At 39.6% G+C, this 12,656-nt stretch overlaps 1 protein-coding gene across 1 annotated transcript in view; it reads right to left on the bottom strand.

The window, feature by feature from the left end:
* Window positions 1-2,776: 2,776 nt before the first annotated feature.
* LOC117517650 (GRB2-associated-binding protein 3-like) overlaps window positions 2,777-12,656 on the bottom strand; it is a 68,329-nt gene continuing 58,449 nt past the window's right edge. The window contains 5 exon segments of the mRNA XM_034178755.1: window positions 2,777-2,943; window positions 2,945-3,037; window positions 4,294-4,398; window positions 8,342-8,426; window positions 9,562-9,652. Coding sequence (XP_034034646.1) covers window positions 2,917-2,943; window positions 2,945-3,037; window positions 4,294-4,398; window positions 8,342-8,426; window positions 9,562-9,652 — 401 coding nt within the window. The 3' untranslated portion in view covers window positions 2,777-2,916.

The raw sequence follows: 12,656 nt of genomic DNA on the forward strand, positions 1-12,656 counted from the left end.
TATCTTGTTTTTATCTTCAGCTTTGTTTAGCTATTTTGCAGTCAGGCCCTGAAAAGTAATGTTTTTTTGCGGCTAAGCTTAATTAGCCTGCAGCTAACGCCGCTCACCACTGACTCCGTTCGCGACTCCAACAGCAAGCGACACTGGCAACCACAGTGTTTTAATACTGCACAGAACGACTGACCGACTAGGAATGTAATTACTGTAGTGAAACATAATTACACATCAGTTTCAGTGAAGACGTTAACAAAACAGTTCTCGGAGTTCTGTGTCGCTCGTCGCATATTAGTGACGCAACACGTGTGAGTTTGGAACACGATGTACATGTTAGAACAAAAACAGTCTGTGGGATTTATTTTTCCGAAAACGTGGATGTGTTGCAACATTTTCCATTCGTCACCCCCGCTAAAATTGTTTTCTGTTCTTCATTACTCAAAAGGTTTTCAGCAGCGTGACAGGGGCGTAGGCAGAAATAATGTACCAGGTGGGCGGGGGGCGCTGTCCTGTTCAGGGTTTTGTGTTCTACCTTAAATTGTCTATGGTGCTGACCATGACTGTGTGACACAAGAATATGTATCTTTCAGCTGTTACACAAATGGGTGATTCTTAGACTATGGGCACTTATGTCCTTTTATCATATTGTATGAAAAACAGGAAAAAAGGGGACATTTCACACTTTTATAGTTATCTTTACAATGAAAGTGTGTTAAGAAATTTGTTCTAGTAGTCTGTGATGACTTTTCACCCTATTTTCAGCATCATTATATGCAAATATTGCCATTTTGTGCTTGTCCCACACCCAGACTTTTGATCTTCAATGATAAAAATGAATGGTAAAGAAACGTTTTTTCTAATGTTTTAAAATATCTCTGAATAAAATATCAGTAAAATAATCAAAACATAATTGGGGTATTCAATGTCATACAACTGTTGTGATTTTTTTAAACAAAATGTAGTTGTCCCACACTATTACCGTAATTTCCACCACCACACTGTAATGTCCCTAAAGAGTTTGTATGAAAGATTGTTTGGGTAGTTTCTATGGAGATAAACAGTGACATCAGAGCACATGTATATAGCGCCAAATCACAACAAACAGTTGCCCAAAGGCGCTTATATTGTAAGGCAATGGTGTGTGGAAATTACATTTACAAGGCCAATAGTGCCCGTAGTTAAAGATCACCCAAATATCTGTTGATATAGGCTGCATTTAATAGGATTGTTCGTGAGCTGAACAGAAAGCTTTGATTTATGTCAAATTAAAACACTCCATAAACACTGTTTGAAAACCTAACAGCAGATGTGCAGTAACGGAACTGCAGTTAATGCACAGTGTGTTTGTTTGTTTGCAAATATCTCATCAAATCAAACAGTCAGATCCAAAAAACTCTGATAATGATGGTGTTTGACTGTAAATACTGCACTGAAATGTTTCTTAAAAATGTCACACTTTGCTAATAGTCGATTTGCCTATTTATGTACACCACTCACTGAGCAGTCTGTGTTAGCCTGATCCCGTCAGATCTCAGAAGCTATGCAGTGCAACGTCTGGTTAGTACTGGATGTGAGACCTCTTGGAACACCAGCGGCTGTGTGGTGTTTCTCCAGGTAAAACTGGAGTTGCGTCAGGAAGGGCATCCAGCGTAAAACTTGTGCCAAATACCTATGCGGATCTGACTTATCCGCTGTGGGGACCCCAAACAATAACGGGAGCAGCTGAACTGACAACAATATTCACTGAGCAGTTGTCAACTTTGTTTAAAGGCTTCAACCTTACAGCTGTACAACTAGAAACAGCAAATAATCAGTACCAGCATTTCATGCAATGTGAAGCAGTCTCCTCGAAAAACATGTTTACACTTTTATTTACATCATGTGGATTGAAATATTTAAAACATTTTGCCATTGAAATATATAAAAAAATGTATGCTTTCATTTTCATGAATGGACATAAAAGATCAAACACATATGCACCCAATGGTTCATTTACCTTGAATTTTTTCACTTTCAAACATGTCAATCTTCAAAAAGCTCTATATTAGGTGATGAAGTCAGATGTGGCAGTCCTGGACTGGCCTGGTTACATGTGGCCTGCAGTTGTGAAAGTGGTAAGAAATGACACTGAGACTTATAGTAACGATCATTCAATTCAAGGACAACAGCTGTGGTGGACATTCCTGTCATGCTCCCTCAAAATGTGTAATATCTGTGGCATCATCTTGTGTGATAAAACTGCAAATTTTAGAGTGACCTTTAACTGTGACCAGTCAAAATAATAATCATGCTCTTTAATTAGCATCTTGAAAGGCCACACCAACCAAGATAATGGACAAGGTTGGGTAGGATTACCTTTGAAAGAATACATGTGGATTACATGTATGTATGTACATACATTTGGATTACTGTAATCTTATTACTTTTGGATTACATTTCAAAGTAATCCTACCCAACCTTGATGATGGATTATTGTTGGCAAGGTGAAGTGCTGAATAAAACAGATTTTTACAAATTTGTGAACAAAATTCAAGAGAAATAAACTTTTTCTGTGCATGTAAAAGGAATGAAAACAAAACTGTTGCATTTATATGTTGTTGACTGTATTTTCCTTTGCAGTTATTTCAGAATTGCTGATAGACATTTTAAAATGACAACACTGAAGCAATGTCATGAACTTTTCAATGTTGTTGTTAAAGTCTTATGATCACTGTGACACAAACACGATCAGGTAATAGTTCCAACAAGGAGCTACAGAGATTGGTAGTTTTACATTTCACTTCAGTGTCTCTACTCCAGAAATGAGAATCTCATTTATTGCTGTTATTTCAAAAGGATTTGTCAAAAGTACTTTTAAATTGCATTTGTTCCTTGTTGTGACGTCTCCGTGCTGATGTGTCTCTGATTTGATGTAATTTTCATTCAGGTTTTTGACTGCCGGACATCTGTCCCACTCCATCTTTGTGTTTTGGAGAGCCTGAGTTTTCTTTTCATCCACCTGCACGTAATCCACTTTGTACTCATCAGGCAGAAAGGGCTTCTGCTGGACACAAACAGATGAGAACAACAATGCAGTTAAATAGCATTCTAATCCAATTACATTTTTCTGTGAATCTGATCTGAAATCCTTACACGATGTGTGAGATTTCAGACCATAAAATATCGCGTGAACAGTGGCAAAATATTAAAACCGTTTCACATTTGATGTGTTTCTCCGCCCCCTGATCGCGTTACTGCGCAGGTGTCACAATGACGCTGTCACCTAAGACCAACAGAAACTAGTATAGCGATGACGACCCCAAATGCTTGGATTTAATGAATTTAATTGGATTGATTGATGGATTTAACTCAGTGCAGCTGACCAGATGGAGAAATTTGTGGGTCTGCTCACAGAATTTCCAGTTTGGCATGAAGACGCTGTTGCAATGGTAAGCTTTTATCGAGCTGACCACACCCTTTCACAATAATTTGCCAATTGAATTACTTACAGAAAAATAAATCGTGCAAATGATGAAATTGGATTATAATGGGAATAACCCTGTTGTGTCTGATGATTTGCGGACGTTCATGCTGGATTTTACAGTCACAAATTGAGTTACCGGTGACGCATTAGGGTCAGGGTGATTCCACAGTGAAACAGGAAATGTCAAATGTTGAACCCTTCCTGGCCTGGGTGGAGCTAAAGTGGAGGCCAGGGTTGCAATGGACTCCCCTGAAATCTGATTGGACACAGATGATTGCCACGTCACGGCACCGCATGTCTGGTTAAAAAGAGCTGCATTTTGAAATCAGTAAGTCGCATTGACTACTGGGTTCCTCCTGTCCAGTAGTTGGTGCTGTGTACCACAAAAAGTTCCAATCCACCTTAGTAGAAGAAGAAAAATGCTTGCCTCCCGTGCAACCCTGCCTCCAGAGCACTCAGAATTCTCATTCTTGGAAACAAGAATGAGCACTCAAAATGTGAAACACTCACTCCTTACTGGTGATGATCAATATCATAATATGTGACTCTGTGTGGCCTTAATATTTCATCAATTCTGCCCATAACTGAACCACTTCATCCTTGACTAGCACACAACCCTTCCACCATGTTTGATCCATATTGGGTCTAAACAGCTGGAGAGCACATGTGTGTGGAACAATTGGAACATAGCCACCTGGTCTGATGTTCTGCTGTGTGCAAGTGTAATTATCACGTTCTTTACTAACAAAGTGCTTTTTGTCATTTTGACAATATCTTCCATTTTATAAACTGGTCAGTGTTAATATATGTAAGTATTATCATTATTCAAACCTTACCTTCTGCACAGGAGACGGAGATGCTGAATTAAAATCCAGGGACAAGTAATCGAGGTTTGTTCTCCTTAACCATGGTTGAACTGCTCCCTCAAAGGCCATAAACAACTGTTTGCAAACAAAATACACATTTGATCAATAGATAACTTAGATAACATTATCAATAAATAGCTGGCCTTAGTTTATTTTTGGACTCAATCAACATCTATCTGTGAGATCCTGACATGTATATCAGCATATGTCAGGATATAATTTTTCTTTCAGAATTCTACAAAAACACAGCTATGACTAAATCTCTTTTCCTTCAAATTTAATTTGCGGAAATATATTTAGTGTGCAAAATTCCAAAATTCATCCTTCTTCGACATCATACATTTCCAAATGTGACTCACCGCCTATACAGAATGCTGAGCAGGTCATTTTTGCTGGTGTCGAACTTTACAGAAAACTTTCCAAAAATGCTCCTAAACATTGTAACAAGGTTAAAGTATGCTCTTTTTCTTGGTTCTGTTTTGTATAGTACACAGACTGAGACTAAAGAGGACTTCAACATACTGGAATTCTAAATTTCAGAAGTGGAATTACAAGATAAACCATAAACTATAAACTCATGGTGCCACATGTGGGCGCTGCAGGAGTATGGGGTATCAGAACCCAGAGTGGGAGGAAGTCACCATCAAGTCACTCTCATGTCATAAATTAGCAAGTCCCAAGTCAAGTTCCAAGTCATATGTTATGTGTCGACGCGGATTGAGGAGTGAATCTGCGTCAGACAGGACCCAGCGCTAAAAATAACCAGAAAGCGGTTCCAAACAAAAACTATTTATTATACACCTGTGTTTAAAAGTGTAAAAACATAAAAAACAACGTCCCTCTGGTGGAGTGATCCGCGGCTCGCTCTCCAGCGCCCGCAAGGATTAAAGCCGGCGCTCCTGGACTTCCTACCACCGCCAAACACCCCCCAGGTGGACACGACAAACTGATTCTCTGTGAAGCAAGAGACGGTGAGGTAAGTCAACAGATACAACTATATCTTCCAATAAACACACGCTGCCAGCAACACACTCAGGTCAGTGGACTTTTTTTTTACTTTATGCAAATGAGCAGCTTCTCACAACAAGTGGAGGATCACTTATCCTTCACGCCACAGCAGTGAGAAGCAAACTGCGCAATTCTCTTTACAATTCCAGTATACTGTGTAACAAAACACCAAGTTACTATCAACAAGTACCTAAACACTTAATTACCTTTCGTGTGTGCTGACAGCATGTGTCCTCACCCCTCCCTGCTTCACGGGCTCGATGTGTCAAACCCAGGCGCGGTCCTCAGCGTCTCACAAACGAACGTCACAAGGTCGATTTCCCGGCAGTTCTGCTTGAATCACACATGACTTAAATGCAGAACGCCATCCAATTATCTGCTTCAGCTGCAAGTCGTCCAGGTTGCACGTGAGCACCGATCACAGGTGCTTTCCATGATGTTGATGAGGGTGAAGACTCTTCAGCCAGCACCTTCTTCACAGACAAATCAGCCCTCATGCCACCTGGAGAGCAAAGAAAAGAAAAGAACACCAAAACATCCAGCCACGCCCCCCCCAACACACAACATCATAATGACCACCAATTATTTGCAAGCTGACTTGAGACTTGACTTGGGACTTGTAGATTGATGACTTTGTCCCACCACTGCTAGAACCACTGCAACATGCCATCTCCTGTCTAGCGTCTGCATTCTTGACACTATACCTCTGCCAGGGCTAACCCTTCACTAATCCTGTTCTTTGACCGTGGGGTTTACATAATTATTGTATGGCCTTGCCTTACAATATAAAGCGCCTTGGGGCAACTGTTTGTTGTGATTTGGCGCTATATAAAAAAAAAATGATTGATTGATTGATGTTCATGCACAGTAGAGTTTGCAGAGCAAAATAAACTCTGCTGGAACTACATTTTGTCCCTCTAACCATAAGGTTAAATAAACTCTATCACTGTGTTAAATCAACTCTATCATGCTATAATTGACTCTTATTGTAGCTGAAAAACTTGATTTGACAAGATGATATAGCTGATTTCGCTTTATATTAGAATTTATTTCACTCTTGTTGTAGTGAGTTCCATTGTAGTCCCCCGTACAGCGCATTTTGCTCTGCAAAATTTGCTGGGTGTGCACAATTTCAAGGCACCATCAGGGATTGGAGAGTGTCCAGTTTGGTGACCTCAGAATTACATCTCTGCTTTTTGCAGATGAAGTTGTTCTGTTGGTGTCATCAGACTGCAGTCTCCAATATGCACTGGGCAGGTTTATGATCGAGTTGTGAACCGACTGGGATGAGAATCCAGAGAGAGCACATCCAAATCTGAGGCAATGGTCTGCTGTCAGAAAAAAGGTGGATTGTCTCCTCTGGGTCATGGGAGAGTTTTTGCCCCAAGTGGAGGATTTTAAGTATCTCTGGGTCTTGTTCATGAAGGGGGTAAGTTAGAGCATGCGATCGATAGGATTCAGGAGCTGCATCTGAGTTCCTGCGGATCCTGTACCGGACAGTTGTGGTCAAGAAAGAGCTGAGCCAGAATGTGAGACTCTTGATTTACCCAGCCCAGTCTCACATTTTTTTTCATGCTCCCATTAGGAAAAGCACCAGATTTTCATGATAGTTTTTTTATTTTGCTATTAATAATTGTCCCTTACTCTTAACTCTAACCATAACCATATGATAAGACTCTACCCTCCCCAAACCCTAACCATAACTCCCCCAGACCCCCCATCACCCCATATTTCGTGCCCCCGTCACGAAAAGAGCCCCATTTTCATGCCTTCGTCACGAACCCATAGATTAATGTACTTTATGTAATGCTGCCACGAACTGCCGTGCGACTGGGTTGGATTTACCTCTTGATTTAAATTGTAAATGGACTGCATTTATATAGCGCTTTGCCATCTGCATCATACACTCAAAGCACTTTACACAATAATGCCTCACATTAACCCAGATGTCAGGCTGCTGCCATGCAAGGCTCCCACAACACACCGGGAGCAACTAGGGGATTAAGGACCTTGCCCAAGGGCCCTTAGTGATTTTCTTTCAAGTTGGGATTTGAACCGAGGATCCTCTGGTCTCAAGCATAACACTTAACCACTACACCATCACCTCCCCCATCCTATCCTCACCTATAATCATGAACTTTGGGTAATAACCGAAAGAACAAAGTTGCAGATACAAGTGGCGGAAATGAGGTTCCTTCCTCAGGTATCTGGGCTTGCACTTTGAGACAAGGTGAGAAGCTTGAATATCAGGGAGCAAGCTGGATTAGAGTTGATGCTTCCTCGCATCAAAAGTTGCCAGCTGAGGTGATTCGTGGTCATCTCCCTAGGGAGGTCTTCCAGGCACTTTCAACTGGGAGAAGGCCCTGGAAAGACCCAGGACATGTTGGAGGGATTATATTTCCAGCCCCGTCTCATGTTGCTTCTTTTTTTTTTTTTTTTTTGGTGATACTGTTAATTAATGTGTTACATTTTGCTGATGGAGTCAACCTTCAAACACTAATCTAATGTTAACCCTAACCATAACCATAACCTCAATACCACCTTCTGTGTCACCCCAAATTTCATGATACTACCATGAACATTTTTTGTGACACCATCACAAGCATACAGTCAATTTCGTGATGGTATCATGACACCACAAACTTGGCATGAGATTGGGTTGTATATTTCACAGCGGCTTGGGAATGTCTTAGGATTCCTTGCTGCTTGGTCGACAGCCTGGAAACCAGATTTGCATAAGTGGCATAAAATGAATGAATGAACATGCACACACATACGGATGTGCACACACAGGGGTGATTACAATACTTTTCTGCCCCGCTATCATTAAGGCTATTTATAACCAATGCATATCTGAGTCTTTATGGAGAGGATAAAGGCCGTATGAAATCACTTCTAATTGTCAGATCCAGATAAGGTTAAAGTAATCATTTAACTGTACTTAAGAAGCACTTAATGAATGTATATGTGCAGAGTTCAAAAATGTGTTTTTAGTCAAAGAAAAAGTTACATTTGCGTTGCAGCTTAGGCCTTCATCCCTTGCATTTTCCACATTTTCATTTCTTCTTTCAAGTGGTAGAGAGTTTGGCAAAACACTGTAATTAACACAAATACAAAATTCAGAAATTATTCAGCGTAAACGACCAGTTACAAAGTTCTCTATAAGATGTAGTAACACTGATCATCTAATGATGTTTAACTAAGAGGAAGGATGATGTCATTGACCTGGATCATTTTACACCAGGTGATAAAACTGATGATTATCTGAACGTGCATTGTGAAATGATTTAAATGGAAAGAGAAGTATATTCCCATAACATAAAATAAGGAAGCTAAACTTTATCTTTGTAGCATCTTCATCAACAAATCTGTTATTTCTTTTAAATCCACTGAGCGATATTAATGCAGGATTCAATATTGGAGTTACATGGAGGTCCACATATATTAAACAGTGAAATCCTTTTGTTATTTATTTATTTATTTATTTATTTATTACTATCACAGTATATAGAATTCAATATTCAAGCAAGCATCGGCTTCTGTGGCTGTGATGGAAAAATCTGGGGGATAGTGCAGTTATTTATTTATTTAAATTTTTTTCACACATTCATGGCAGACTGGCACAAAAGAAAAGGATTTTCTTCAAACGCTGTGACATTTCAGCTATAGTCTGCCAGAAGACACATGGGAGACTACAGTCACTTTGGCCAAAAACTAAGATAAGTGAGGGAAGCCACCAAGACACCCATGATCATTCTCAAGGCTATAGGCATGACTGGTGCAGCTTTGTTTTCTGTTGCATCCCCAGTCACAGCTTCATGGTGGAGTGTAAAAAAAATCTGATCTACGCTTAAGTGATAATTTATATTAAAAACAGTCCTTATATTTCTTTTGTCCATTATTTATGGGCTCTGGAAGTGGAGAGACTGTGTATAAAAATGGCCATATTTTTGTTAAAGCTAACAGTCTACACTACAAGCACATCTTGATTGTTCCTTATCACCTTTGCTGTGGCAGTCTATAGAATCAAAATTACAAAAATTGTGTCACTGTCTAAATACCTATGGACCTCAATGTATTTGTCATCAACTTCAAGCTGATATTCTGCACTACAAGCTAACATTAGCTTTCAGCTCTAACATGCTCTGACAAATTACTAAAATGGCAAAAGCATCCAAAAGCAGCAATGAGTCAGTGATTTTCATGGATCAGGGCATTATTTTCTCTCACCATGATTTAATCAGTGTTCTGCTCAGCGGAAAATGAGTGGGACATTCTGTGATTGTAGAGAGGCCTCTTAGGTCAAGAGGTGGAGGTCGAGCTGTATGGAAAGAAAAAAATATTGTAAATTGCTAATATTTTGTTTTTGCAGTACTGCTGACTGATACAGAACCAAAACACACATGAACTGTCCTATAGGGGCGCATGTATACACTGACGTCTGCCAAGCTGAACATGTTTTACTATGTCAGTATTTGTTGGTTTTTCTTAACAAATGGGAGTGGAGCTGATACAGATGCTGTAAGAATTTTGTAATGATGCTTCACATTCAGCCAGACACTGCCATCCAAGTAGAGAAGCTTGAATCTTTGACTGGACTGGGTTGCTTGACGTGAGATTCGACTGGACTGGGTTGCTTGCCAGTTGAAGATTCAAGCTTCTCTACTATGGAAACCACCTGGACAACTGAGAGCCTATACAGAAACACTGCCATCCAAGGTGCTCAACTGCACACCAGGGGAGGAAAGACCTTTCCAACCCACTGATTTCACCTCTACACTCCAAGTGCAAGTGCAACTAAAGACATCCAGTTGTCACCTTAGCTTACTGGTTAGCAACCTTAAAGTAAGAGAGGAAGCACCAAGACCAGAACCAGCATCATCCACAAAGTCAAGGTCAGTAAACCTTTCCCTATTAACAGCCGCTGTTCTCCACAACCCCACTCAACAGCTCATTCATGCAAGCATCAACAGTGTAGGAACCAGAACATATGCCTGATGAACTCCAGTTTTCAGTGGTAAGAAGTCAGAGATTCTGTTGGTCCACACAGAATTCACAGTACGGTGTTCAGGCCAATACGATATTCAGTAAATCATTTGAAATCCCAAGAATTTTCAGGATGTCCCAACAAGTAATAGCAGAGCTGGTAGCTCAGTGGAATAAGGAATTGTACTCCCAATATGAAAAGTTGAGTTTGATTCCTTTTATCGTACCTCTCTGTTCATGGCCAAGAATTTTCATTGAAATAGTTCACACCATCTAACATGATCAACATCATTCTACTCCACACACTGGTGACTACCTCCATTCACTGTACCATTCTTCCTTGACCAAAATTGACCAATATGCCCTTGAATATAATTTTTGTTATCGTTGGCAAAAAACCTGAAATGTCAGATGTGTTATTTTGAGCACCTGTGTCAGAGTCACCTGGCTTCAGTCATTTTCAACACACGGTCACTCCCAACTCAATACATTTGATGCAAAAGGGTTGTTTTGTCCGAATGGCAATATGTGACGAGTTTGGGCTTTTAGTTATTTACTGACATGTTTGTTTGTTTTTATAGCAGGATCATTTCTATCTGATAACACACAGAAGTATCTGCTTAACTTCCACATTTTATCAGGGAACATTCATCTATGTTTGGGTTATGGTTATGTTATAGTCATGAATAAGGTTCAGGTTATGGTTAATGTTTCCCCATTGTCACTAAATGACGGGAAGGTTATTTGATTTAAAATGTGATGAGCTGGAAGTGAAAATGTGTCATCATTTCACGTTGATGCAAAATTAATTCAGTTACTGATGAAAACAAGCTTCCTTCAAAAGAAAGAGATTTCCATTCCTCCTTATTATCAACTAAACAAACAAAAATACTAGAAGTTCTTAAAAAACACAGACTATACTGTAACTTTGTTGGTTATTTTGACATTTTGCCCCCAATCTCAATTCTCTTTTGTACCCTTCCCCTTCCCCTTGGCCCTACCCCTACCCCTACGCCTACCCCTTTAAAACAAGGGGTAAGGCGAAGGGGTGTGCTTAGGAGAAAAAAAAAACTGCCCGTGTCAAACTGCCGTCTTCACTGTTTGTTAACATGGCAACCGAAATGCAACTTGTTGCAGTAGCCTGTTTGCTCTTTTTATTTTCTCGCCTTTCTGCGTAAATGCAAAGAAATAGAAGTCATGTTAATTAGTTAAATTAATTTGTAATTTATAATAATAATAATTAATAGTATTAATAATTAAATAATTAGCAATTAATTAATGTTAATAATACTAATAATAATCAATAATAGTGATCATTAATATTGTTTTATTGATCATTAATTGATTGATTAGTAATTAATTAATTTGCAGTAAAAATAACTAAACACTTGAAATATATCAGTCTGTGTGCAATGAATGTACACATTATACAAGTTTCACTTTTTGAATGGAATTACTGAAATAAATCAACTTTTTCATGATATTCTAATTATACGACCAGGACCTGTATGTATCTTATGGGCTGCATCTAGTTCTGTTAACCTTATATTTCTTTTTCAAATTCTCCCATTTTTTGCATCCAGCCCTATTTCCTTTAGAAATTTCCTTGACAATAATAGCAGTCTATTAGGACGTCAGGTTATGTGTTATTGCCATTGGTGAAACTTGTCCTCATGTTCTGCCTCATTTTCTTATTAGGAGACGAGTGTGCTCAGGGCTCCCTATTTATTTACAAAATACACACGTGTTACAGACCTTGAAATCCAACAGCAGGGATTGATATTATCCAAAGATTAATGAACATACAAATTAACGTGCTTATCCTTTATCACGATTTTCTTCATTGTGAGATATAAAAGTGTCTTTTTGTGGCGTTCGTGTGTATGTGCATTATAACGCCTCAGCACACGAGCAAAGTTACAATATTCTTCAGAACGACAATATACGCAACATGTATCCAGCAGCATACATGTTTGCTGTCATAGGCAATTACCTGTAAAGTTTTTGGCAAGTTATAACTTTCTAAACAGCGTAATTTGTAATGAAAACCGTTTCATTTGTGTGGCTCTTTCAGCGCCATGTTTGTTTCTGTGGAGACAGCAGTAAGCTCCTCCTACCCCTCCAAACGGAGTGTGAATCCACATTCACTCCATTTGGAGGGGTTTGTAGCCCTCCGCCTCGCTCCAAAAAGAGAATTGAGACACCCCTCTGTCTCTCGTGTCCGCGCAAAACGGAGGGGAAGAGATATGGGGAAGGGCCGAGGGGTAGAATTGAGATTCAGCCTTGAAGTTTCCGTGGATATGGCTTGCTCTACATCCCCCTCCACAGGCCAGTTCCTG

The sequence above is a fragment of the Thalassophryne amazonica genome, chromosome 9, assembly GCF_902500255.1.
Source record: "Thalassophryne amazonica chromosome 9, fThaAma1.1, whole genome shotgun sequence".
NCBI classification, from domain to species: Eukaryota; Metazoa; Chordata; class Actinopteri; order Batrachoidiformes; family Batrachoididae; genus Thalassophryne; species Thalassophryne amazonica.